We start from the raw sequence: 24,395 nt of genomic DNA, 5'->3' as shown, positions 1-24,395 counted from the left end.
AGCTCTTCTTGGCTTCAACTCCTAAAGCAGAGTCAGTACAGACTTTCCCTGTCCCGTAGAGCGCACCTCAGAAAACAGGCCTCTTCAGAAAGGAGGGAAACGCGCTGAAGTGTCTCTAGAAAGCTAAACTCCATCTGCCCTGCCTCCTCGCCGCTTCTCTAGCTCGGAATACCCTCCCTTCGATCCTCCTCCCGCCGCTTTCCGGGTGACGCCTATGCGACGCGCCGGAAGTGGGCTTGCAGAGAGACAGGAAGAAGTTGCGGGCGCAGTGGACCCGAGCCCCGGCTACGCTTTAGGGTGAAGAGCTTTGCCGCTTTCGTAGGTGGCACTTGCCATGACGGCCCAGGGGAGTCTGGTGGCCAACCGAGGCCGGCGCTTCAAGTGGGCCATTGAGCTGAGCGGGCCTGGAGGAGGCAGCAGGTGAGGAGCCGGGGCGAATCTCGACAACAGAGCCTTCACCCCAGATCTGCCCCAGAGGAATAGAACCTGAGCCCTCAGGAACAAGTCTCTGAAAAGGGGGAGTGGCACAAAGACGTCTCCTGGGGAGCTAGCGGCTTCTTTGCCGTGTTGGTTGCTGTGTCCAAAAGATGCTTATTTCAGTCTTCTCAATAGGCCAGGGCCTGACGAACCCGCGAGAGGGCTCTGTCTAATCTGAGTAGGAGCGTCTGAGGATCTTGATTTCTGTGATTAGTAGAACAGGAAATGTGGATACTAAGTATGGGATGTTGCAGCCTTAGTTTCTTGGTTTGGTTCTTTAGGGGCCGAAGTGACCGGGGCGGTGGCCAGGGAGACTCGCTGTACCCAGTCGGTTACTTGGACAAGCAAGTGCCTGATACCAGCGTACAAGAGACAGACCGGATCCTTGTGGAGAAGGTACAGAGGTGTAGATGTCACCGTAGTCCTTGGGCCAGTCCTGACCTACACACCCACCCCCCCACTCCCGGACAGCATATGGATATCTTATTGTACGTGGCCGTTATCCCGAATGTTTGGTAGCTAAACTGCTTGAGATTAGTGTTAAAGTAGTTTACATATCAGCTCCAAAGTGCTTACTGATCGGAAAAATAAAAGGTGTTTGAACATAGGTATAAGAAAGTAGGTAGAAAATTATCTGGCAACGCCTTCCAATTGGAGTCCTCCTTTTCTACTCTTACTGCTCACTGCTTCTTATTACCTTCACCTGTTATCCTGGTCTAAGCCACTTCATATCCTACCACTTTCCACGTTGTTCACTCCACGCTAGTCAGAATGGCCTCCTTGCTACTCCTTAAATATGCTAGGCAAGCCTCCATCTGAGGCTTTTTGTACTTGTTTTTCCCTTTTCCTAGAAGAATTTTCCCCCAGATACCCTTATGACTTGCTCTCTCACCTCCTTTAGGTCTCTCAAATGTTACCTTCTTAGTGAAGCCTACCCTCATGGCACTCTGTATCCTGTTTTCCTACTTTATATTTCTCCATGTCATTCATATATATGATGTAGTTATTTTATTAGCTGTCGTTTTCACTCTTGTAAGCTCCATAATAGCAGAATTTTGTCTCCCAAGTGCCTAGAACAGTGCCTGGCACTTTCTTTCCTCTCAGCCTTAATATTGTTCAATACTAAATGATCTTTGTTGCACGAAATGCAGTGATTTCCGCAACATGAAAACGACAGAGCTGTTATCAGTGCTTTTCTTGATAACTATCTACCTATCATTTTTCATCTCAGTACGTCAAAGTGTAATATGAATAATACATGATAGTAAAGTATTATTAAAGTGGCTTTATTTTAAAGGTAGATTATCATAAAATACTTCTTTTAGAACAGTTTTGTTGTATGGAGATTTGATTTTTAAACTCCCGCATAAATGATCTTCTATGTAAATAACAAATTAGGGAACTGTTTACAAATATGGCCATTTATTCTTTTAATGTGAATAAACCCAAATGGATAGTGGTATATTATTCTTTTTATATAGCTAGGTTTACTTTGTTAATATTTTGTTTAGGATTTTTGCACTTAAGTTCATGAGTGGTATCAGTCTGTAAACTTTTCTCCTAGTGTCCTCGTCAGGTTTTGGTATTTATGAGGCCCCATATAGTTCGTTGTAGAATATTATATTCCTTTTTTTATTCCCTGAAAGAGTTTGTATAAAATTGGCTTTATTTTTTCCTTCAATGTTTAGAATTTGCCAAAGGAAACCATCTGGGCTTAATTACAGAACTAGTTTCTTAAACAGTTATAAGCTATTTAAATTTCCAATTATGCTATTTAGGTAAGTCATATTTTTTTCTAGGAATTTATCTATTTCCCAAAATTCATAATATGATGACAAGACCTATAGAGATGTCCCTTTTTATATTCCTGATGAATAATTGTCTTCTTTTGTCTTCATCAGGCTCACCAGTATTGATTTTATTAATCTTTTCAGCAAAACACCTTTGGCTTCTTTGATGTAGAGAAAATTTCATTAATTTCTGCTCTCCTTTTTCCTTTTCATTTCTAACTTTATTCTTTTTCTAACTTCTTGAAATAGATGCTTAGATACTTTTAGTCTTCTAATATGTATTTAAGGTTATAAATTTCTCAGAGCTCTAGCTGTGTCCCACAAGTCTTAATATGTGGTATTTTTGTTATCAGCTAATGATATTTGTTTTCCATTGTAATGTCTTGATTAGTGGCTTTGCAACACATAGAGGATTTTATAGTTATCTTTTTGTTATTGACTTTTGGCTTATTTGCATTGTAATCAAAGAACATGCTTTTTATCATTGAGTTCTTTTAGAGTTAATGACACTTTCTCCATGGCTCAGAAACTAGTCAGTTTTTGTAAATGTCTCGTGTGTTGGAAAAGAATGTGAATTCTGCAACTGTTGGATGTAATGATCTGTATGTCAGTTGGGTTAAGTTTGTTAATAATGTCATTAAAATCTTCTGTGTCTTGATTTGTCTCTTTGTCCTATTAGTTATTTATTGAGGTGTGTTGATCTCCTACTATGTGAATTTATCTGTTTCTCCTGTTGTGGATGGGACAATGATAGATGCAGAAGTACAAGAGCAAAAGTAGGGAATCTTTTTTTTTTTGTGAGGCAGACCAGCCCTGAGCTAACATCCGATGCCAATCCTCCTCTTTTTGCTGAGGAAGATTGGCCCTGCATTAGCATCCGTGCCCATCTTCCTCTACTTTATATGGGATGCTGCCACAGCATGGCTTGACCAGTGGTGCGTTGGTGCACGCCTGGGATCCGAACCTGCAAACTCCAGGCCACCGCAGCGGAGTACGCGAACTTAACCACTACGCCACTGGGTCAGCACCAGGGAATCTTTTCTTTAGCAGAAATCATGGGGAAAAATGCCCTCTGAAAAACCCATAGGGAAAAACAACAAATGTTGAGGATACCTTATCTTTCTTTAGAAGTGTGAGCTTCCTGTGGCAACATGGGGAAGGGCAGAGGTGGTGAAATTCAGGAGTTAGCTCAGTCAGAAGCACAGAATTGGGAATTGTGTTCATTTGACTTTAACATCAGTGATAAATGTGGGACTGAGAATAATGATCAGAGGTTAAAATTGTGTTTATTTTAGCGCTGCTGGGACATCGCCTTGGGTCCTCTCAAACAGATTCCCATGAACCTCTTTATCATGTACATGGCAGGCAATACTATCTCCATCTTCCCTACTATGATGGTGTGTATGATGGCTTGGCGACCCATTCAGGCACTTATGGCCATATCAGCCAGTAAGTATTCTTGAAATAATAACCTTTACTTAGGTTTTAAAAATTAAAGGCAAATTCTTAGGCAAAACCTAATTAGAAATCTTTGGCACAGCTCTTACCTAGTTGCAGGAGGAGAGTGTGGAGGGTGGTGATGGTAGTGGTGGTGGCATGTGGGGGAAAGAGTGCTTATTACGGTTTTTTGTTCACCTTTAATGGTCCTATTTGCTCTCTTACTATGGGTCTGTCTATATTATTTATATTTTTTTAATATATGGCCTGATTCATATTGAAAAAAGTTGTTTGGGTTTTGACACTTTCTTTTACCCCAACAGCTTTCAAGATGCTAGAAAGTTCAAGCCAGAAGTTTCTTCAGGGTTTGGTATATCTCATTGGGAACCTCATGGGTTTGGCACTGGCTGTTTATAAATGCCAGTCAATGGGACTGTTGCCTACACATGCGTCAGATTGGTTAGCCTTCATTGAGCCCCCAGAGGTAAGGAAAAGAAAAGTTAAATTCTGGGCAGTTGTAATATACAGTAAATAGCTGGCCCATTTGATGGTGGGGGATTAGCTGGTATTAGAGCTCATTTCTTAAGAAGTAGATCCATTAGGAGTTTGCAAGTTGTTATTTTTTAAGGATAAAGCAAAATAGATCTTGTGATTAAACACTCATTCACCACTTAATATTTACTTTTTCTTGTTTCAGAGGATGGAGTTCAGTGGTGGAGGATTGCTTTTGTGAACCTGAGAAAGAAGCACCTGGTGCCTATTTGGATCTCATTTACAACCTTCTTTATGCCCCGTGGCTCCTCCTCAGCACACTAACCTTAACATTATCATTCATGCTGAAAAGAACCAAAAGCTTTCTTTTCTCCATGGTGAGGAGACAAATCCTAGAAAGACAATGTACATGTCACTGCAAACACAAAGAAACTATACCACAACCCTTGACCGAAAATAATGTAGAAAACTTTATTTATGTTTCCAGTACAGAGCAAAACAAAGCCACAACTCTATGTAAACAAAAGAATGGTTGCTGCTAAATCAAGAACCACAGCAGCATCTCCTTTTAATAAATTAAATGGTTGAGAACAATGCTTAAAAAAAGTTGCACAAGTTTCCCTTAAATCTATTTTCCTTAATATTTCACTTCTATTTAATACAAGCTGGGACATAAAAATTCTGTTGGAGACACTTGTGGAAAATGTGAGAAACGGATGCTCGATTCAGATTATACATGATGAAAAGAAAAATAAACCACACAAAAAGAGCACATAAATACGCTTACCTTACTTTAATATCCACAATAATGGGTTTGTAACACATTTAGGGGGGAATAAAGATTGGCGGGATTGTTGGGGCCACAGGAATCTGAGGCAATGGAAGATAAAAGTAGTGATCTTTCCCCTGCCAAGAGGAACCTGGCACCTGTCAAGCAGATGCTGCAATTCAAACTTCAGCTTTTAAGATAGCTATAGAAGGCAGAGGGCCAGCAGTTGGAGAATGTATATTATCATAACCTGCCCTGGTAAAGTCATAGCTAAGACTTAAAAGCCAGATCTTATTCAAAAGGCAGGAGGAGGTCTTTCCTTTCTCTTCCTCCTTGAAACACAAAGCCCCTTCCCCTAAGGTGCATTCTCTCTCAGGTTTTCGGTATTGCTTTATTTGCAGTGATTAAAAGAGACAAGACCCTTTGCAGACAAACAACATAAGCAACACAGACATGAAACACAGACATCTCGAGATGTCTAGACATCTCTAGACAAAGATGTCTAAATCTGGCCTAAGAACCATTTTCCTGTGTAATGGTGATTTTGTGTTTTAGGGGCTGAAGCAGTGGCTGTATTAGCTACGAATTCCTTTGTCCCTTTAAAAGATTCTTACAGAGCTCTTATCACAAAAAGCTCTTCTAATACTAACTTTATTTTCTGCTCATATTTTTTCTATATGGAAAAAATATATATATATAAAGATCACTTGGGCCAGAGGGTGTGTGTTAATGTAGAGGAATTCCTGGGCAGCCTGACCTTTAGAGCGTGGGGCTTCGATATCTTGGGTCCTAGGGAACCTGTCCCACTGTTGTTGGACTCAACTAAGCAATGGAGTGTTGCAATGGAAGTTGTAAACAATGCTTCTACCCTCTGCAAGAAGGAGCAGGAAAAAAAAGACTAAGGTTTTGTCTGCTTTGCTACCCTGACTGGGCCTGGAGGTTGAAAGAAGAGCAAAATCAAAATGACTAATTTCTTAAGCCATATTGCAGGGTTTTCTACTCTGTCCAAAAGGGTCAAATGAATAGTCTGCTAGCACATAGGTCAGCTTGCTCCATATCCTATTGAGTAGTCAAAAAAGAGTGGCACTATTTATCATTAATAAAGTGAAATTCAAAAGCAGCCATGAATACAGGCCAAACAGTTTTTCTAAATATCTTCCCTGTAAAAGAAATGAAGATTTCACATATTTGAAATTACCATTCAGCCACACAGGGTAGTTTTCCCTATGCTTGAAAGCCAGGTTTTTTGTGATCAGTAAATTAGCAAATACAAAGCTAATCTTGCACAAGTATTTCTTTGACACAGAGCTTTCTGAAAATAAAACTGAAATAGCAGAAGACTGTTGGCTTGGATAATTTCTTAGTTTAGAGCCAAATTTCTGCAGTCAGAATGAAATTTAAAGGGAAAAAGAAAAATGGTCATACTCGGGGCATTTAGGTGAGTGCCTCAAGTCTTCACTATGGCTTTGGAAATGAGTCCACAGGTTTCTTAGTGAAAGAAAAGTTTCTTGAATCAGGCCAATGCCAACTGTATGCCACTTAGGTGACGTAGGTAAGAAGAGTAGCAGCAGCTCAGTAACTTTGGCACTCTGGAAGGAATATGGCTCTAGAACTTGGAATTCCACTGCTGGATTCTCCGTTTAAAAGACAGTCCAAAGCTTATAAGGGAAGGATTTTAGCCAGTCTTCCTAGTATTTGTTCATATGATTTTTGACCTGTGCCTGCTAACCCAGAGGGCATAAAAGGGAGAAGGAAAGGAGAACCTATTGGTCAATGTGCATCATCATCTATATTTCTTAGGTAACAGCTTATATGTTATGCCCATGTCACTTAGGTAACCACAGACTGTATTTCAGTAAATCTTAATAGCTACCTTTTGGAGTTCCCTTAGTTTGGTCATTTGAAAAGAACCTGAAAGAAATAATTTTTACTCCACCCTTTAAAAAACAATTTCCATGGTAACACTACCTGTATTACAGCCTTAACCACAGAATGGGTTTTGAGAAACAGGTGAAATCTATACCACACAGTATACGTACTTAAACCTGGTATTTTGGGGGAATCTTGTTTTGGAGGAAGAAGTAGAGGCTGCAGCCATGTTTCAGTTTCTGTATATTAGTACCCTAATATAAAATGAGAGTTCTGGAGAGCAGTGGATGGATGTATTAAAGAAAATTAGCTCAAAAAGATTTTCATCTTGGCTTGCCACAGGTTACCTCCACAAGGATGTTAGGTCCCCATATATTTGGCCATGAATTCTTATGATGAGGCTGTGTCTCTGGCTGTTACTCCTGTGGTGTCATCATCAAACCATGACTTCTGAGACTCATCTTTAATGCTGGATGAGTACTTGCTTTTTGTCTTCAGTTGAACTTCTAGCATCCCTTTTGCCAATTCATTTTATTCGCTTAGCTAGTTAATCTTAACTTGCCTTCAACTGGTGCAGACATGGCTTTTAGGACCTGATTATTGTTCTGATGTTGAGGGGATATTTGCTGCTTCTGTAAGGACAGCAGATCATATGGTAGCGAAGAGCAGCTCTATTTGTACTTTTTTGCGCAAGTACTTGAGGCTCAGCTCATCAAGAGTTCAGTGTGATGTGTACAGAACACAGGCCTCCAGTCGATAGGAGTGGTAGTAAAGAGCTGGCACTTCCATGGAGGATGGAAGCCTTTTAGGAAAGGTGAGGCCATGCAGAGTCATTCAGGAGTAGATTATGAATAAATGGTGATCACTTCACTGCCACCACCTCGGACAAGGAGGACTCGCTCTAATCCCTCAGTTAGCACTTCTAGGAACTCCATGTCTTCAGAATTTGTCAAGGAGACAAACAGGCAGGAGAAGAGCACACTTTACAACCTGGCGTCATGATAATCTGAGTTTTATCTTACTACAAAGCTGCAAAAAAAAAAGCTGCTAGTTTGAATTATTATATACTCAGAATTGGAGAAGTCTGAACTCTGTTAAACTCAATTTAACCCTGTGAAGTAATCCAGGGATCTAGTCCTTTTGCATATATAAGACTCATTTGTCAGATTTTTTCTGAATGTTATTAAAAAATAGGGAAACCCACAAGTAATTGTTATCACTACATAGTAACATAAGCCAAAAAAGAAGAAAAAGCCACAACAGGGCAGCTTCTAAGAGTGCTCAAGAGAACCCAAGTAATTTCTAAGTGAAGCTGCTCAAGTTAGATTTTTCTTTTCTCTTCTAACCTCTTTTCCTTAATGCTACTGGTGGGAATGGGCCAGTCTATGCCACTGCAGTGCTGAAGGGGTCCCAAAAAAACAATCCTGGGATCAGGGTATGAGGAAGAACCTTTATCTCTTTTTTTCCCCTCAGTTAGAGGAGGTTCCACTTCAACTGCTTCTTTCTTTACTCCATCCAAAAGAAAGAGGCTTTGCCAAGTGGGTAGAGCCTGAAAAGAGGAAAGGATGTGGGTATTCTGTCTCTAGGATTGTCATAAAGGGTTCTATACACTGAATGTTAGAAGGCATGTTGCAAATATACCACCTAAAGTCTCTTTAGGGTTCAGAGAGAACATATTACACCCACAACTTCCCCAAAAGAGATTAACCTCACTACTCTGTAAGAATCCTTGCCTAAGACTTTTAAGAGTCTTCCCTCCTCAAGAGGGAAATGGGGCATGGACAATGAGTTTTACAGTTACCCAGTGGTCTCATCTAAGAAACAGACTAAGATCTCCCCTACTGGTAGCTCCACTCTTGGAAAGGATACAGTTTTCATCACCCTCAGGGTTTCGGGGTGGCCCTGGCATATTCAACAAAACCAGCTTTGCTTCATGGGACTTGTTAACTATAACCTCATTGAGCTTCACAGCTGTATGCATCCGCCTCACATTGGACTGGTCCCTGTGGGGAAAGAAACAGGTGGTTAAGGCAAAGAGAAAACCAGGCATTGAGCCAACCTTAAAAAACTTGACATACAGAGTTTTGCTTTGAATATGAATAATGTAATGAACAAATGATTTCCTTATAATATTAATATCCTGAATTTTCTCACTCTACAATTTTTCACTGTTTTATATCAGGAACACACTATGGAGAGGAAGAAGGATGGTTAGCTTGTGTTGAATGTTAATTGGTACCTGATATGCATAGGCAAACAATAGAGAGATGGCTGGATTTGGGGTGAAATGAAGAAGAGACTCCATCCTGTGTATCCAGGCAAAGTCACATCTGTGGCACTGACCAGGATACTATGTTATGTGATAAGCTTGTGAGCTGGAAAACTTACGGACGCATGTTAAGCAGGTCCTGGAATCCTTCCATTGACTTAGCCTTTTGCCCCCGGGATGCCATGTACTTGTCTTTTGTCCAAGTCATGTGCACCTTCTCCTGATAGGTTTCTGTCTCTTCATCCTCATCAGAGCCAATGCTGGTCAATCGTAGCATTGAGTTGCGATCTTTCACCAGCTGTGCCTGAGGAAGGCCCAACACAGCTATGACTCTATACCCAATTTTCTCTCATCCTTCATCTTCAATTATTTTGAAACAATAATGTGGTTATAGTGGAATAACTGATAAAGTGAGAAGGAAAGAATCTGTCATCTATGAGAACAATACGGTATCATCCCTTTCAGTGACAGACTTCATAGGGCCAAGGTTAGATCGATGCAGCAAGGTCTCACCTCTCTGTCCCGCTCTGTTTTGGATAGACGCATGTGTCGGAGCATCTGGGACCTTTGCTCCATCATCAGGGTGCGCTCATAAGTATAAGCTGATATGTCACTGTCATGCTGCCAAAGATATCACACAGAGTGGGCAATAAGCACAAAGGAGAAAGAAGGACAAACCATACATTTTCATTTCCACTCACTAAATTAACAGAGAAAGTATCACAATATCAACCTAAGTTTCATTCACTCCTATTTTGTTTAGTCATTGAGCTACATAAATACAATATTGTAGACTGTAGATCAAATCCAGAAGCCCTGAGAGTCTTTTCCATAATCTAACTATTACATATATGTTTCCTGGAATCACGAAACACAGACTCTAATCTTTCTCTTTTTTTTTAATACTGCCAGGTTATACATAAAAAAAAGCTATGTGTTATTTTAGCATGAATATATTAATTAAAACTTAATAAAACTTTATTAAGCAGACAAAAATCTGGCAGAAATATAAGGGCTGTGTAACAAACAAACAAGAAAGCAAAAATAAAAACCACCACCAAAGGCACATCACATACACGTTCCACTCATCTAGATCAATATGTTAGGGTTTTGTTGCAATTAAGGGACTAATCCACATTTGCAGCTGAAGAATATCCCAAACCAAAAACGGGTCTAGGAAGACAGGGTGGACGGCGGGGGAGGTGTGGTCTCTTTGATCTCAAACTCAGCTTTCTCACCATTTCCACCACCTCCACCTCTGCCTCAATGCGTAGGTGGTACAGGAAGGTGGCCAGGTCCTTCTTCATCTGAATACTGTTGTCTTCTAGTTGGGCTACTGTGAAGATCCGTATGCTGCATTTTCGCCACACCTGAGAAAGTACCATACATACATGGAAAATTAGATGCAAGAAAGCAAAAGAGTTATTTCCTGAAACACGAGGCATTTTTGCCTAGAACAATCTTGCTGTATTATCAGGATATTTGTTCCTAGCTTCCTGCTTGCTATATTATTTATTAGGTCAAAAGCATGATTAAAAAACACATTAAATACAGTTTTTAAGGAATTCTTAATTTCGTAACAAGAAAAAAACTGGCAAAAAGGAAAAGATGGCATGTGATATGTTAAGAGGGTGCTTTATTCAGATAGCATATTGATGACACCATGCAGACTCTGTTTGCTATTTTAAATTTCAGTTTAATTAGTCTTACCAAAGGATGAGCATATATATGTGTAAGATATACACCTTTAGGTTTCCAGTGTTTGAGAGACTTTGGTCTTTTTTTTTTTTTAAAAGATGTGTTCATTTGTTAATGTTTTTTCCAAGGGCTCATATGGCACTTCATTAATTTGCTGAATTTCACCTGGAGATAGGTAGGTATCAACTACAAAGAAAACTATTTCTCATAAGGTTGAAACTGAGATCACGGGAGAGCCAAGAACAGTCTCATCTCTTCTGATTCTAAGCCCCAACACTGCAGAATCAAAGAGGAAGAATTTGTCTAGTGAACCAGGACAGATATTAAGGGAGAAAGACTTTTTTATTTTTTTGTGAGGAAGATCAGCCCTGAGCTAACATCCATGCTAATCCTCCTCTTTTTGCTGAGGAAGACCGGCCCTGAGCTAACATCTATTGCCAATCCTCCTCCTTTTTTTGCCCCCAACGCCCCAGTAGATAGTTGTATGTCGTAGTTGCACATCCTTCTAGTTGCTGTATGTGGGACGCGGCCTCAGCATGGCCGGAGAAGCGGTGCGTCGGTGCGCACCCGGGATCCGAACCCGGGCCGCCAGTAGCGGAGTGCGCGCACTTAACTGCTAAGCCACGGGGCTGGCCCCAGAAAGACTTTTTTAAAAAGATGTCTAAAATACCTTGTGCTGTTTAAGTAGAAATGGTAATAACATGAGCATCCCCCCATCATGCACAATCCACCACACGTCAATGTTGCCCTCAGAAAACTGCTCCACATTGCTGGGAAAGAAGGAGATGTTTTTAGCCACCAGCAGGGCCAGACGGGCAGCAGTTGTCACTCGAACTGTGCCTAGGGAGAAAACAGAGAGAATTAGGAGAAGCAGAGAAGAATCCTTGCCTTGCTTCCCACCATGTCAGGAAACCAAGGATAAAGCTCTTCTACATTTCTTTGAGCCAGGTGTCCTATTTACATAGTAGGTTACATCAAGTAACAAAAATCATTGAGAAAAATCTGAATAGTTAACATAATTAGATTGAGAACCATGATTTACATTACTAGATATATTCTGATTACTACATTTCTAAGGGGAGGATATATGAATTTGGGCGATTTTGATGCTGAAGGACAATCCTTCCAATTCCTATGAAAATATCAGGGTGGGAGATCACAAATGAAACCATGGCAATTTCACAGATAATATCTAACCTAAGACTTGACAGAGATAAACAATTCATGAACATAATGTATAGCTGGAGAGGTGAGCAGAATCAGGTTATTAACTACCAGTGGTTATTTAGGTGCCCTTATAAGGCTATGCTTCAGCAATGGCATAGTCTCTATTTTAGGAGGCTAGGGGGTGAGGTTAGCATGACAGGGATTTAACTATATCCCCTATTTGGGCCCTCAGGATAATATAAGAAGTGTTTTATACCAATAAAAGTTTTCCAAGCTCGAGCATCTTCACTCTGGCGCCAGCCATTAGGCCATCCCATCACCACCGTGTTATGCTTCATGCCCCCAAGGCCACATGACTGGATGAGGTGGGAAATGCCCTCTCTCAGCTTAGCGGCCACCACCAGTTGGCAGAATCCTTTCACCTTCTCTGCCTCCATTAGGTGCTTTACGGTCTGAAAGAGAGACAGAACCTCACACTGAACTGTTTCGTACTGGACTTTTTTAACCTATTACTCCATCTCCATATTATATTCCCGTCCTCTTTCCAAACTCTGCATAAGACCATAACTCCTACAGAAAAGTCCGAAAAGTTAAAATTCTCCCAAGGACATGTCATTATCCTTTGTCTTTTTTGTTTTCTAAGTGCTTACTACATAGACAGCTGGTGGTCTATATGCAGTTCCTCTGCCTTTTTCTCTCTGCTGCTTTTCTTTCCTTGTAACATACCAAAAAAACAGAGCAGGGACCTCCACCAAGGGACTATTCAATACTCTTTCTTAGTTGACCAGGGTGAGTGTGAACATGACCTTCTTTCTTCCTCAGTCCCAGTCATGCCCTGACTCCTAGTACTAGAAATTCAATCGATGATTCAGTTTCACATTAGAATGTTCTCAGGTATGTTTTCTTTTTGGTTTTCCTATTTCCATATCCTTTTTGATATTTACTGATTACTGATGACACTTGTATTTGCTTTACTATTCTTTTATTTATTCAAGCCAATTTGCAGATAATATTTCATTTACTCTTACTCTACCCTCTTGGTGGAAAGGTGAAGGGAATAATGATGTGAAAAATGGACATGATTTTCCTAAAGGCACAGATTAAGCCAGTGGCATAGCTAGGATAATAAGCAGGGTCTCTTGATTTCCAATCCTGTGCCTTTTATTTATTTTTTATCATCATTCTGGACTAATGTTTCTTCAGCATTTCTAGTTTTTAGGGTTTCCAAGCATTTCAAAATGCAATCCAGTGAAAATTCTGAAATGTAACAAAGTTTCTCCAAAAACAGAGTTAGTCCTATCATTTATACTAAGTATTAGAATGAAAATTACTTTCTTATTCACAGAGAACTTTAATATTCAGTAAGCTAATCAGAAATAGCAAAGCCATCTTGCTCATGATACCACGTAGATTAGTAAAGAGGAAGAAAAGTTGCCCATTGCTCCTTGTTGTCACAAGATTGAGAGGAACCATCTCCACAGTTCAAGGGAGAGATTTATGTACGTGACTTCTCTCAGGGCTGAGTCAATGTTTGGAGTCTATTTGGAAATAGTGCTTAGCCTTGATTATCTTTTGGTTTAGTAATGCTTTTTAAATGAAAGAAAGAATAAATTACTATCTTCTGGGTCATCTTATTATTTGGGAAAATATGACTGTTCAAAAGTCAGCACTAAGAAGGAAACCTCCTACATCACTCGGGAAAGGGATTAACTTAGAAATCTGAGGTCTTACTCCTTAACATCACAAAACCATGAGCTAAATTCCACTAAGCCAATAAGCCTTGACTCTTACCTGCTCAGCAGCTAAAGCTTCACCATAGTTCTCCAGGAAGTTCCCCACGATGACAGAGCCCACAATAGTAAGACCCTTTCCTGCTTTAAGCTGTGAAGCAAAGGTGAGGAGGCGAGGATGCTTGACGTGTAAGTCTTCATCCAGTTTCAGCAATACAAGCAACTGAGGCCTGTAAAGAGGTTGGCGGGGGAGGAGGGGATAAAACATTTCGGGTTTGGAGAAAAGAATGACAATTCTACCCTTTAACTCAGGAGATCTGTATAAAACATGTAATTTAACAGAAGGAAGAGATTAGAGGAAATGATAGGATGAGAGAATAGAGTTACTTTGAGTCTTCCCAATATCACCTCAAATTGATCAATCTTCAAGGAAGAATAAAAAAGGTAGAAGTCTAGAGAGTGTATCATATAAACAAAAGTGAACAAAGGATCAAGGATTTGGGATTGTTCAAAACAGGTCCGTTACGTCAATTCCTGAGTCATGAGATTTCCTTATCCTGTAATCAACGAAGCACACATTTCTGTGGGTTAACTACGTGCCAAACACTACTAAGCTTGGTTTATTTCTTTACCTCCAGTTTTTAGTGTGGGGAGGTCCTTCCTCCAGCCGAAGCAAAGCAAACCGGGCTGCACTGAGGGACAGACCACGGATACCATCACCCCATTCTTTTTCAGCTCTGGGAGAAAAAGAAGAAGAGCAGAGACAGATTTAACCTATAGCAAGTACAGGGGCCGGCCTGCTGGCGCAAGCAGTTAAGTGTGCGCGCTCTGCTGCGGAGGCCCAGGGTTCGCTAGTTTGGATCCCGGGCGCGCACCGACGCACTGCTTGGCAAGCCATGCTGTGGAGGCATCCCATATAAAGTGGAGGAAGATGGGCATGGATGTTAGCCCAGGGCCGGTCTTCCTCAGCAAAAAAAGAGGAGGACTGGCAGATGTTAGCACAGGGCTGATCTTCCTCACAAAAAAACAAAACAAAACTATAGCAAGTACAATTGCAAAAAATAAAGTTTATTTTTTCTTTATCTAAAAGTGACATATGTACAAGGTAGAAGATTAAAATAAAATATTAATTATTTATATAATGCTCTTTCCTAACATAATGAACTCACTGTAAGCAGATCAATACTACCTTTCATCAACAGACTGCACTGCACAACAGTTCAGAATAAAGCCTGGAAGGGTCCCTCATTCGTCCTTCTATGTAACTACTCAAAAGCAGTAATGCAAAATAGCAATTTGGATTAGGAAATTACTACAAATCCAAAGTTTAAGTTATTTTGAAAATAATGGGGAGAGAGAGAGGGAGTCAAGATGGCGGCGTAGGCAGACTCTGAACTCACCTCCTCCCGTGGACACAGCCAATTTACAACTACTCGTGGAAAAATTACCCCTGAGACAGAGCTGAAAACTGGATAAGAGGAACTCCTGCAACAACGGACAATCCTAACTGGGGTGGAAGAGGCAGAGACCCCCTTCCGGAGAGGAAAAACGCCGCCTTCACAAGCCGCCAGCTTCACGGCCGCCTGGAGCAGCTCACAGGTACGCAGCCTCCCTGGAGGCGCGGGGCCCTGAGCCGGGAGCGCCCCCGCTGTGGGCATTGTGTGGACCCAGCACAATCGAGACCAGCGGCATAATATCTGACTTTGCTGCTACTAAAGCATTGGGTAGCATCCCCAGAAAACCCGGCTCATAAAGAAACTAAAACTGGCTCTTAAAGGGCCCGCGCACAAACTCACCCGTTCCAGAAAGCATCCTAAAATCACCAGAAAGAAAGGTGCACACTGCTTTGGTGACAAGAGACTCACCTAATAGGCCCTGAGTGCATCTCGGTGAGGGGTGAGACCTCTCCAGGGACTGGGACATTGGCGGCGGCCATTGTTGTGGCCTGGTGTGAGCGTGCTGACACAGACGCCATTGGAGTTTTCCCTGAGACCTGCTAGCCCAGGGTCTGCTCCACCCTCTAGAGCACCGATTTAATCCAGCTCAGCCAGGGCAGGCAGCCCACCCTAGAGACTGGCCCCACCTAACAACAAACCCTCAGGCAACGTGTGGGCCTGCATAGATTGGTGACTGGATTTTCTGCAGCCTGGCAACTGAGCTGACTTGAGCGGGGCAGGGTGTGCACAAGGAGCGGAGTGGAGAGTGTGGGGTGGTGGCGGAGTGTGTGGGGCTCCCGCCGTGGAGAGACTGGGTCCGCTTGGGAGGTCGGGCGCCACACGGGCAGGACTGTGTTGACTGTGTGTGTGGACCTGTGGGCGGCAGGGCTTGTCAGCTGCAGAAGACTTGTGCTTCTCAAAGACCCACATAGGAGGTTTGCCCCACCTTCCAAAGCCTGAAACAATTGGGTGCTCCTGTGCCTGAGGCCAGCCCCACCCAGCTGCAATCCTCAGAGAGCTGACAAGAGACCTAATAGGCTAGAGGTTTACAGCAATTCTAAGGCCCTGAGCCTAACAACCTGCCACGCTGGGGGCCTACTCACTTAAAAGAAATACTGCAACACAGATGTGGTATTAGAACTTGCAGCCAACTGTGCTGGGGCTCCTCACACCTGATAAAGAGACTGAAGGGCCCACAACAACTACAAGCAGCTGAGCATTACAACAGCTGGCCAGGAGCATAACTCAGCCTCCCTGGGCGCCTATAGGGAGAGCTAACAGGCCACAATAGAAGCACACACGTAGCCCACATAGGGGCCACCCTGGAACATTGAGAACTGAGGGAAGCACACTGGAAGCCTCCTAAGCCATCACTTACATAAGGTCACCTATCCAAGAGCAGGAGACGTAGCTGACCTACCTAATACATAGACACAAGCACAGGAAAGAGGCAAAATGAGGAGGCAAAAGAATACATTCCAAGTAAGGGAACAGGACAAAACCCCAGAAAAGGAACTAAGTGAAACAGAAATGAGCAACCTACCCGACAGAGAGTTCAAACTAAGAGTGTTAAGGATGCTAACTGATCTGGGGAGAAGAATAGATGAACTCAGTGAGAATGTCAACAAAGAAATGGAAGATATAAAAAAGAACCAATCAGAAATGAAGAATACAATACTGGAAATGAAAAATTCATTAGAGGGACTCAAAAGCAGAGTAGAGGATACAGAAGAACGGATCTGTGAGCTGGAAGAAAGACTAGAAGAAATTACCCAAGCTGAACAGGTAAAAGAGAAAAGAATTAAAAAGAGTGAGGACAGTCTAAGGGACCTCTGGGACAACATCAAGCGCACTAACATCCGTGTTATAGGTGTCCCGGAAGGAGAAGAGCGAGACAAGGGGGCAGAGAATCTATTTCAAGAAATAATAGATGAAAACTTCCCTAACCTAAGGAAGGAAACAGACATCCAGGTACAGGAAACACAGAGAGCCCCAAACAAGATAAACCCAAAGAGGCCCACACCAAGACACATCATAATCAAAATGTCCAGAATTAAAGATAAAGAGAGAATCCTAAAAGCCACAAGAGAATGTCAAGTTACATACAAAGGAAACCCCATAAGGCTATCAGCTGACTTCTCAGCAGAAACCTTACAGGCTAGAAGAGAATGGCACGATATATTTAAAGTGCTAAAAGGAAAAAACTTACAGCCAAGAATACTCTACCCAGCAAGGTTATCGTTCAAAATGGAAGGAGAGAACAAAAATTTCCCAGACAAGCAAAAATTAAAGGAGTTTGTCACAAAGAAACCAGTGTTACAAGAAATGTTAAAGGGACTGATTTAAGGGGAAAAGAGAAGACCACAAATAGGAAAAATTATCTATTTCCACGATTAGAACGTAATGGATACAAATGCACAAAAAGAAGTTGGATATGATATCAAAACACAAAAGGAGGGAGGAGGGTAGTTAAAGAGTACAGCTTTCAGACAGAGGTCAAACTAAAGTGACCATCAATTCTGTATAGAAGAAGTAAGGAACAGAGAAGGACTACTAAAACACTGAGAAAAAAAAAGTTAAAAAATGGCAGTAAGTACATACTTATCAATAGCTATTTTAAACGTCAATGGACTAAATGCTCCAATTAAAAGGCATAGGGTGGCTGAATGGATAAAAAAATCAAGACCCATATATATGCTGCATACAAGAGACACACTTCAGACTTAAAGACACTCACAAACTGAAAGTGAAGGGATGAAAAAAGATACTCCACACAAATGGCAATGAAAAGAAAGCTGGGGTAGCACTACTTATATCAGACAAAATAGACATTAAAACAAAAACTGTAAAACGAGACAAAGAAGGGCATTACATAATGATCAAGGGAACAATCCAACAAGAGGATATAACACTTGTAAATATCTACGCACCCAATCTAGGTGCACCTAAATATATAAAGCAATTATTAACAGACATAAAAACAGAAATAGACAGTAACACAATAATAGTAGGGGACTTTAACACTCCACTTACACCAACGGATAGATCATCCAAACAGAAGATCAATAAGGAAACATTGGCCTTAAACGACACACTAGAACAGATGGACCTAGTAGATATATACAGAGCATTCCATCCAAAAACCGAAGAATACACGTTCTTTTCAAATGCACATGGAACATTCTCCAGGATTGATCACATATTAGGCCACAAAACAAGTCTCCATAAATTTAAGAAGATTGAAATAATACCAAGCATCTTTTTCTGACCACAACGGTATGAAACTAGAAATCAACTAAAGGAAGAAAATCAGAAAAGCCACACATACATGGAGATTAACCAACATGCTACTCAACAACGATTGGGTTAACGAAGAAATCAAAGAAGAAATCAAAAATACCTGGAGACAAATGAAAATGAAAATACGACATGCCAGAATTTATGGGATACAGCAAAAGCGGTTCTAAGAGGGAAGTTTATAGCAATACAGGCCTATCTCAACAAACAAGAAAAATCTCAAATAAACAATCTAACAATGCACCGAAAGGAACTGGAAAAAGAAGAACAAACAAAGCCCAAAATCAGTAGAAGAAGGGAAATAATAAAAATCCGAGCAGAAATAAATGAAATAGAGACCAAAAACAATAGAAAAATTAATAAAACCAAGAGCTGGTTCACTGAAAACATAAACAAAATTGACAAACCTTTAGCTAGCCTCACCAAGAAGAAAAGAGAGAAGGCACAAATAAGTAAAATCAGAAATGAAAGAGGAGAGGTTACAACAGACACCTCAGAAATACAAAAGATTATAAGAGAATACTATGAAAACTATATGCCAACCAATTCGACAATCTGGAAGAAATGGATAAATTCTTAGAATCATACAACCTTCCAAAACTGGATCAAGAAGAAGTAGAGAATTTGAATAGACCAATCACCAGTAAGGAGATCGAAACAGTAATCAAAAACCTCCCCAAAAATAAAAGTCCAGGACCAGATGGCTTCCCTGGTGAATTCTACCAAACATTCAAAGAAGAGTTAATACCTATCCTTCTCAAACTCTTCCAAACAATTGAGGAGGGGGGGAAGGTCCTAACTCATTCTACGAAGCTGACATTACCCTGATACCAAAACCAGACAAGGACAACACAAAAAAAGAAAATTACAGGCCAATATCACTGATGAACATCGATGCGAAAATCCTCAACAAAATACTAGCAAATCGCATACAACAATACGTTAAAAAGATTATACACCATGATCAAGTGGGATTTATTCCAGGTATGCAGGGATGGTTTAACATTCGCAAATCAATCAACGTAATACACCACATTAATAAAATGAAGAATAAAATCACATGATCATCTCAATAGATGCAGAGAAAGCATTTGACAAGATACAGCATCCATTTATGATAAAAACTCTGAATAAAATGGGTATAGAAGGAAAGTACCTCAACATAATAAAGACCATATATGAGAAACCCACAGCTAATATCATCCTCAATGGTGAAAACTGAAAGCTATCCCTCTAAGAACAGGAACCAGACAAGGATGCCCACTGTCACCACTCCTATTTAACATAGTATTGAAGTCCTAGCCAGAGCAATCAGGCAAGAGAAAGAAATAAAAGGGATCCAAATTGGAAAGGAAGAAGTGAAACTGTCACTATTTGCAGATGACATGATTTTATATATAGAAAACCCTAAAGAATCCACCAGAAAACTTTTAGAAGTAATAAACGAATATGGTAAAGTTGCAGGATACAAAATCAACATACAAAAATCAGTTGCATTTCTGTACACTAACAACGAAGTAGCAGAAAGAGAAATTAAGAATACCATCCCATTTACAATTGCAACAAAAAGAATAAAATACCTAGGAATAAACTTAACCAAAGAGGTGAAAGATCTGTACACCTAAAACTGTAAAACATTTCTGAAAGAAATTGAAGAAGACACAAAGAAATGGACAGATATTCCATGCTCTTGGATTGGAAGAATTAACATAGTTAAGATGTCCATACTTCCTAAAGCCATCTATAGATTCAATGCAATCCCTATCAAAGTTCCAACAACATTTTTCACAGAAATAGAACAAAGAATCCTAAAATTTATATGGAACAACAAAAGACCCCGAATAGCTAAAGGAATCCTGGGGAAAAAGAACAAAGCTGGAGGTATCACACTCCCTGATTTCAAAATATACTACAAAGCTATAGTAACCAAAACAGCATGGTACTGGCACAAAAACAGACACACAGATCAATGGAATAGAATCGAAAGCCCAGAAATAAACCCACACATCTATGGACAGCTAATCTTCGACAAAGGAGCCAAGAACATACAATGGGGAAAAGAAAGTGTCTTCAACAAATGGTGTTGGGAAAACTGATAGCCATATGCAAAAATGAAAGTAGACCCTTACCTTACACCATACACAAAAATTAACTCCAAATGGATTAAAGACTTGAATGTAAGACCTGAAACTGTGAAACTTCTAGAAGAAAACATAGGCAGTACGCTCTTCCACATCAGTCTTAGCAACATCTTTTCAAACACCACATCTGACCAGGCAAGAGAAACAATCGAAAAAAACACATAATGGGACTACATCAAACTAAAAAGCTTCTGCACAGCAAAGGAAACCATCAACAAAACGAAAAGACAACCTAACAATTGGGAGAAGATATTTGCAAACCATACATCTGATAAGGGCTTAATCTCCAAAATATATAAAGAACTCATGCATCTCAACAACAAAAACTTCCAACCCAATTAAAAATGGGCAAAAGACCTGAACAGACATTTCTCCAGAGAAGATATACAGATGGCCAACAGACACATGAAAAGATGTTCAAAATCACTAACTATCAGGGAAATGCAAATCAAAACTACAATGAGATATCACCTCACGCCTGTCAGAATGGCTATAATTAACAAGACAGGAAACAACATGTGTTGGAGAGGTTGTGGAGAGAAGGGAACTCTCATACACTGCTGGTGGGAGTGCAAACTGGTGCAGCCACTATGGAAAACAGTATGGAGATTCCTCAAAAATCAACGATAGAACTACCATATGATCCAGCTATTCCACTGTTGGGTATTTATCCAAAGAACTTGAAAACACCAATTTGCAAAGGTACATACACCCCTGTGTTCATTGCAGCCTTATTCACGATAGCCAAGACTTGAAGCAACCTAAGTGCCCATCAAGGGACGAATGGATAAAGAAGCTGTGGTATATATACACAATGGAATACTACTCAGCCATAAGAAACGATTTAAATCCAGCCATTTGTGACAAAATGGATGGACATTGAGGGTATAATGCAAAGTGAAATAAGTCAGAGGGAGAAGGTCAAATACCGTATGATTTCCTTCATTAAGTAGTAGATAATAACAACAATAAACAAACACATAGGGACAGAGATTGGATTGGTGGTTACCAGAGGGGGAGGGGGAGGGAGGAGGGTGAAAGGGATAATTCGGTACATGTGTGTGGTGATGGGTTGTAATTAGTATTTTGGTGGTGAACATGATGTAGTCCATGCAGAAATAGAAGTACAATGATGTACACCTGAAATTTTTACAATGTTATAAACCAATGTTACTGCAATAAACAAAAATTAAAGTGAAAAAAAAAAAAAAAAAAAAAAGAAAATAATGGGGAGAAAGTAAAACTCAGTGTAATCTTCTGAATCAGAGTGTTATTTATTCCTAATTTTTGGAAGTTGTTGGTGAAGTCTTAGTTGTTACCAAGTTATTCAGGACTAATTTCTTTGTCACTTCAGAGACTTGAATAGATGAGCAAAAATATTTATATTTGTGTTATACTTTGTTTAATATTCATCATTTTAGTAATTTTTTCATTAATCTGTTCACACTTTCTTAACAGGTTCCCCGTGTGATTAAAAGCTTGTGTCTGTAAGATGGCTGAGAGAATTAGGGGTGCAAAATTTAGTACGGATGAATGAAGTTATCTGGATCTTGAATGCAGTTTTCATTGGGCCAGCTCTAACAAAACTAGCCAGTTTTGATACTTTTAGCAGTTGATCAAGGTCAAATCCACAGACTTACCCTTGGTACTCGATGTACTTGTAGATCATACCAGCTATTACCATAGCTACAATGGCATAATACCAGGAAGAAATGAACATGAGAGCCAGACAGATACTCATTCCCATGAAAGAGAGGGCCCTAGAAAATTAAAAACAAAAACACAAATAAAAAATTGTTTTTCTAAGCAGCTAAAAAAGAAGCCTGTGCTAGAGGTGCTTCTTAAACTGGTGAGGGATTTTTTTTTTTTTGAATTCCAATATCCTGCAGACAGAACTATCGTAAAATACAATAAAAATGAGTTATTAGAAAAATGACCATATGTTGCATGCTGTGACAATGCCAAATTGCTATAAAAGTTCCTAAATGCTTATTCTCCATTTCTACGGTTATCTTATCATGGACTGGCAACAGTCAGAAGATCTTCACTGAGCCCCACACCATCCTTTGCGCTGACGTTTCCCATTGCTGGAAAAACATACAGATGAATAGGGATGCTACAAAAATTATCTGTAGTCATGAGGACAATTAATACCTACTTTGCAAAGCAGGGACGGGACATGTAGTCAGAATTATTAATAACTCTATGATCTTTAAAGATTTTATTTATTTTATTTTTTCCCCCCAAAGCCCCAGTGGATAGTTGTGTGTCGTAGCTGCACATCCTTCTAGTTGCTGTACGTGGGACTCGGCCTCAGGATGAACGGAGAAGTGGTGCCTCGATGCGCACCCGGGATCCGAACCCGGGCCGCCAGCATCGCAGCGCGCGCACTTAACCACCAAGCCACAGGGCCGGCCCAATAACTCTATGATCTTTAAAAACTATTTCATGTAAATATTGCTAAAAACTTGATGAACATTTACTAGCATAACAGCAGAATCTACTGAAAAAAATCTGCCATTAGTTTTCTTACGTTACATAAGAGAAATCTTTACTATTATTAATTAGAAATTATTATTCTCTAATAATAGAGTGCTTGTTTTTGTTTTGATCAAATAAATTAGGCAGACAACTACATCTACTGAAGTTCTGTATACAGAATGAGCTTCTTGGCTCTATGATGAATTTCAAAGAATGAACAGGAGAGTTGTTAATCTGAAGCAAATTAAGATCTAATGAAAATATAAGGTAAAAAGAAAAAAATTAAAAAAGGCAAAATAGTAACACAAAAAAAGTTCATAATAAACTTTTAACTAAAGTTAAAGCTAGAAAGAGGATTACAGGTTTTAAGATAAGTTGAAGATCTAAATTTCTGTCAGATAAAGGTCACATCACTGCCCACCACTGATTAAGTGAAGCCCTTTGAAAGGGGTCAAGGAGAAAGTCAGCAAAGAGGAATGTAGCAACAGGTACATACAGGACATATTAAAGAGCTTTCAGCTCTGATAGAAAGAAATGGGAAAGCGATGGGATGGTAGCTAAAAATGTGATAGCTCCTTTAGGACTGAGGAGACTTGAAGACAATAGCAGCAGCTGTAGCAACATTTCATGGAGAACTTGACCATGTAGCAGGCACGGTGCTAAGCACTTTAGATTATCTCAAAATAACCCTATGAGATAGGCAATATTATTAGTCCCATTTCACAAATGAATAAAGTGAAATTTTACAGGGTTATGTGTTTTGTTTGAAGGTTACAAAGCCAGGAAACAGTAGAGCTGACATATGAACCTAGGTCAGCTGACACCAAAACTCACACTCAATTATTAAATTAAACTGTCATAAGGAAGAGAGTTTGAGAATGAAAACTCATGAGAATACGAGAGCAAAGACAGAAAGGGATGAAGTACAGTGCTCAGCTAAGAGGGAAACGGGAAAACAGATATGCAAAGGGAAGGCTGTTTTTACCTGAAGAACGTTATTTCATAGTTTTGATCTTTATTCTCAAGTGGGTGTTGTCAGTTACTATAAAGCAATAAATGAAAAAACACGGTAGTAGGTTGGGAATTCAGGTGAGCACTGAGAGTTGAAACAGACAGTATGGAATGGCTGGCCAATAAAAAAATTGTATCAAGAACCCAGAGTCTCCAAGTTTTCTAGTTAAATGATGAATTCTCTCCAAATGTGGGGAAAAAGAAGAAGAAGAAAAAGGCACTTACCAGTGGTAGTAGCGGAACCGGGGTCTCCAGTTGGGTGTTCGAAGTAATGTCTGCAAGGCACATGCCAAGTTCACAAAGAGGTAACACATAAGAAAAAACCTGGCAG

General features: G+C 40.2%; 2 protein-coding genes across 8 annotated transcripts in view; one reads left to right on the top strand and one right to left on the bottom strand.

The window, feature by feature from the left end:
- Positions 1-242: 242 nt before the first annotated feature.
- Positions 243-4,974, top strand: EMC4 (ER membrane protein complex subunit 4). Of its 2 annotated transcripts, XM_004421369.3 has the most exons (5): positions 245-420; positions 759-873; positions 3,563-3,716; positions 4,028-4,188; positions 4,402-4,974. In XM_004421369.3, exons 1-5 carry the CDS (start codon positions 335-337, stop codon positions 4,435-4,437), a joined length of 552 nt encoding a protein of 183 aa, XP_004421426.1. In that variant the 5' UTR covers positions 245-334; the 3' UTR covers positions 4,438-4,974. The 2 variants fall into 2 exon arrangements, with proteins under 2 accessions (XP_087280795.1, XP_004421426.1); XM_087424669.1 differs by lacking the exon at positions 4,028-4,188 and having other exon boundaries at positions 243-420.
- The window catches only part of SLC12A6 (solute carrier family 12 member 6), an 86,006-nt gene continuing 66,253 nt past the window's right edge, over positions 4,643-24,395 (bottom strand). For all 6 annotated transcript variants that reach the window (XM_004421363.3, XM_004421366.3, XM_087424640.1 and 3 more), the window contains 11 exons: positions 24,290-24,388; positions 22,213-22,332; positions 14,331-14,435; positions 13,760-13,928; positions 12,225-12,420; positions 11,472-11,641; positions 10,342-10,473; positions 9,617-9,724; positions 9,223-9,407; positions 8,704-8,837; positions 4,643-7,771 (listed from right to left, as the gene is read on the bottom strand). In XM_004421363.3, the coding sequence (XP_004421420.1) occupies positions 7,680-7,771; positions 8,704-8,837; positions 9,223-9,407; positions 9,617-9,724; positions 10,342-10,473; positions 11,472-11,641; positions 12,225-12,420; positions 13,760-13,928; positions 14,331-14,435; positions 22,213-22,332; positions 24,290-24,388 (1,510 nt within the window). In that variant the 3' untranslated portion in view covers positions 4,643-7,679. The remainder of the gene's footprint in view (positions 7,772-8,703; positions 8,838-9,222; positions 9,408-9,616; positions 9,725-10,341; positions 10,474-11,471; positions 11,642-12,224; positions 12,421-13,759; positions 13,929-14,330; positions 14,436-22,212; positions 22,333-24,289; positions 24,389-24,395) is intronic.

Source organism: Ceratotherium simum, chromosome 3 (genome assembly GCF_057802395.1).
Source record: "Ceratotherium simum simum isolate JZ-2026a chromosome 3, ASM5780239v1, whole genome shotgun sequence".
Taxonomy (NCBI): Eukaryota; Metazoa; Chordata; class Mammalia; order Perissodactyla; family Rhinocerotidae; genus Ceratotherium; species Ceratotherium simum.
This window is presented reverse-complemented; position numbering and strand designations above follow the sequence as displayed.

Bases quoted from the DNA above. Each gene is read 5' to 3' on its own strand.
- EMC4 (XM_004421369.3), top strand. From the start codon at position 335: ATGACGGCCCAGGGGAGTCTGGTGGCCAACCGAGGCCGGCGCTTCAAG. The intron at 421-758 runs GTGAGGAGCCGG...TTGGTTCTTTAG, and splicing joins GGGCCTGGAGGAGGCAGCAG to GGGCCGAAGTGACCGGGGCG. The intron at 4,189-4,401 runs GTAAGGAAAAGA...TTCTTGTTTCAG, and splicing joins CCTTCATTGAGCCCCCAGAG to AGGATGGAGTTCAGTGGTGG.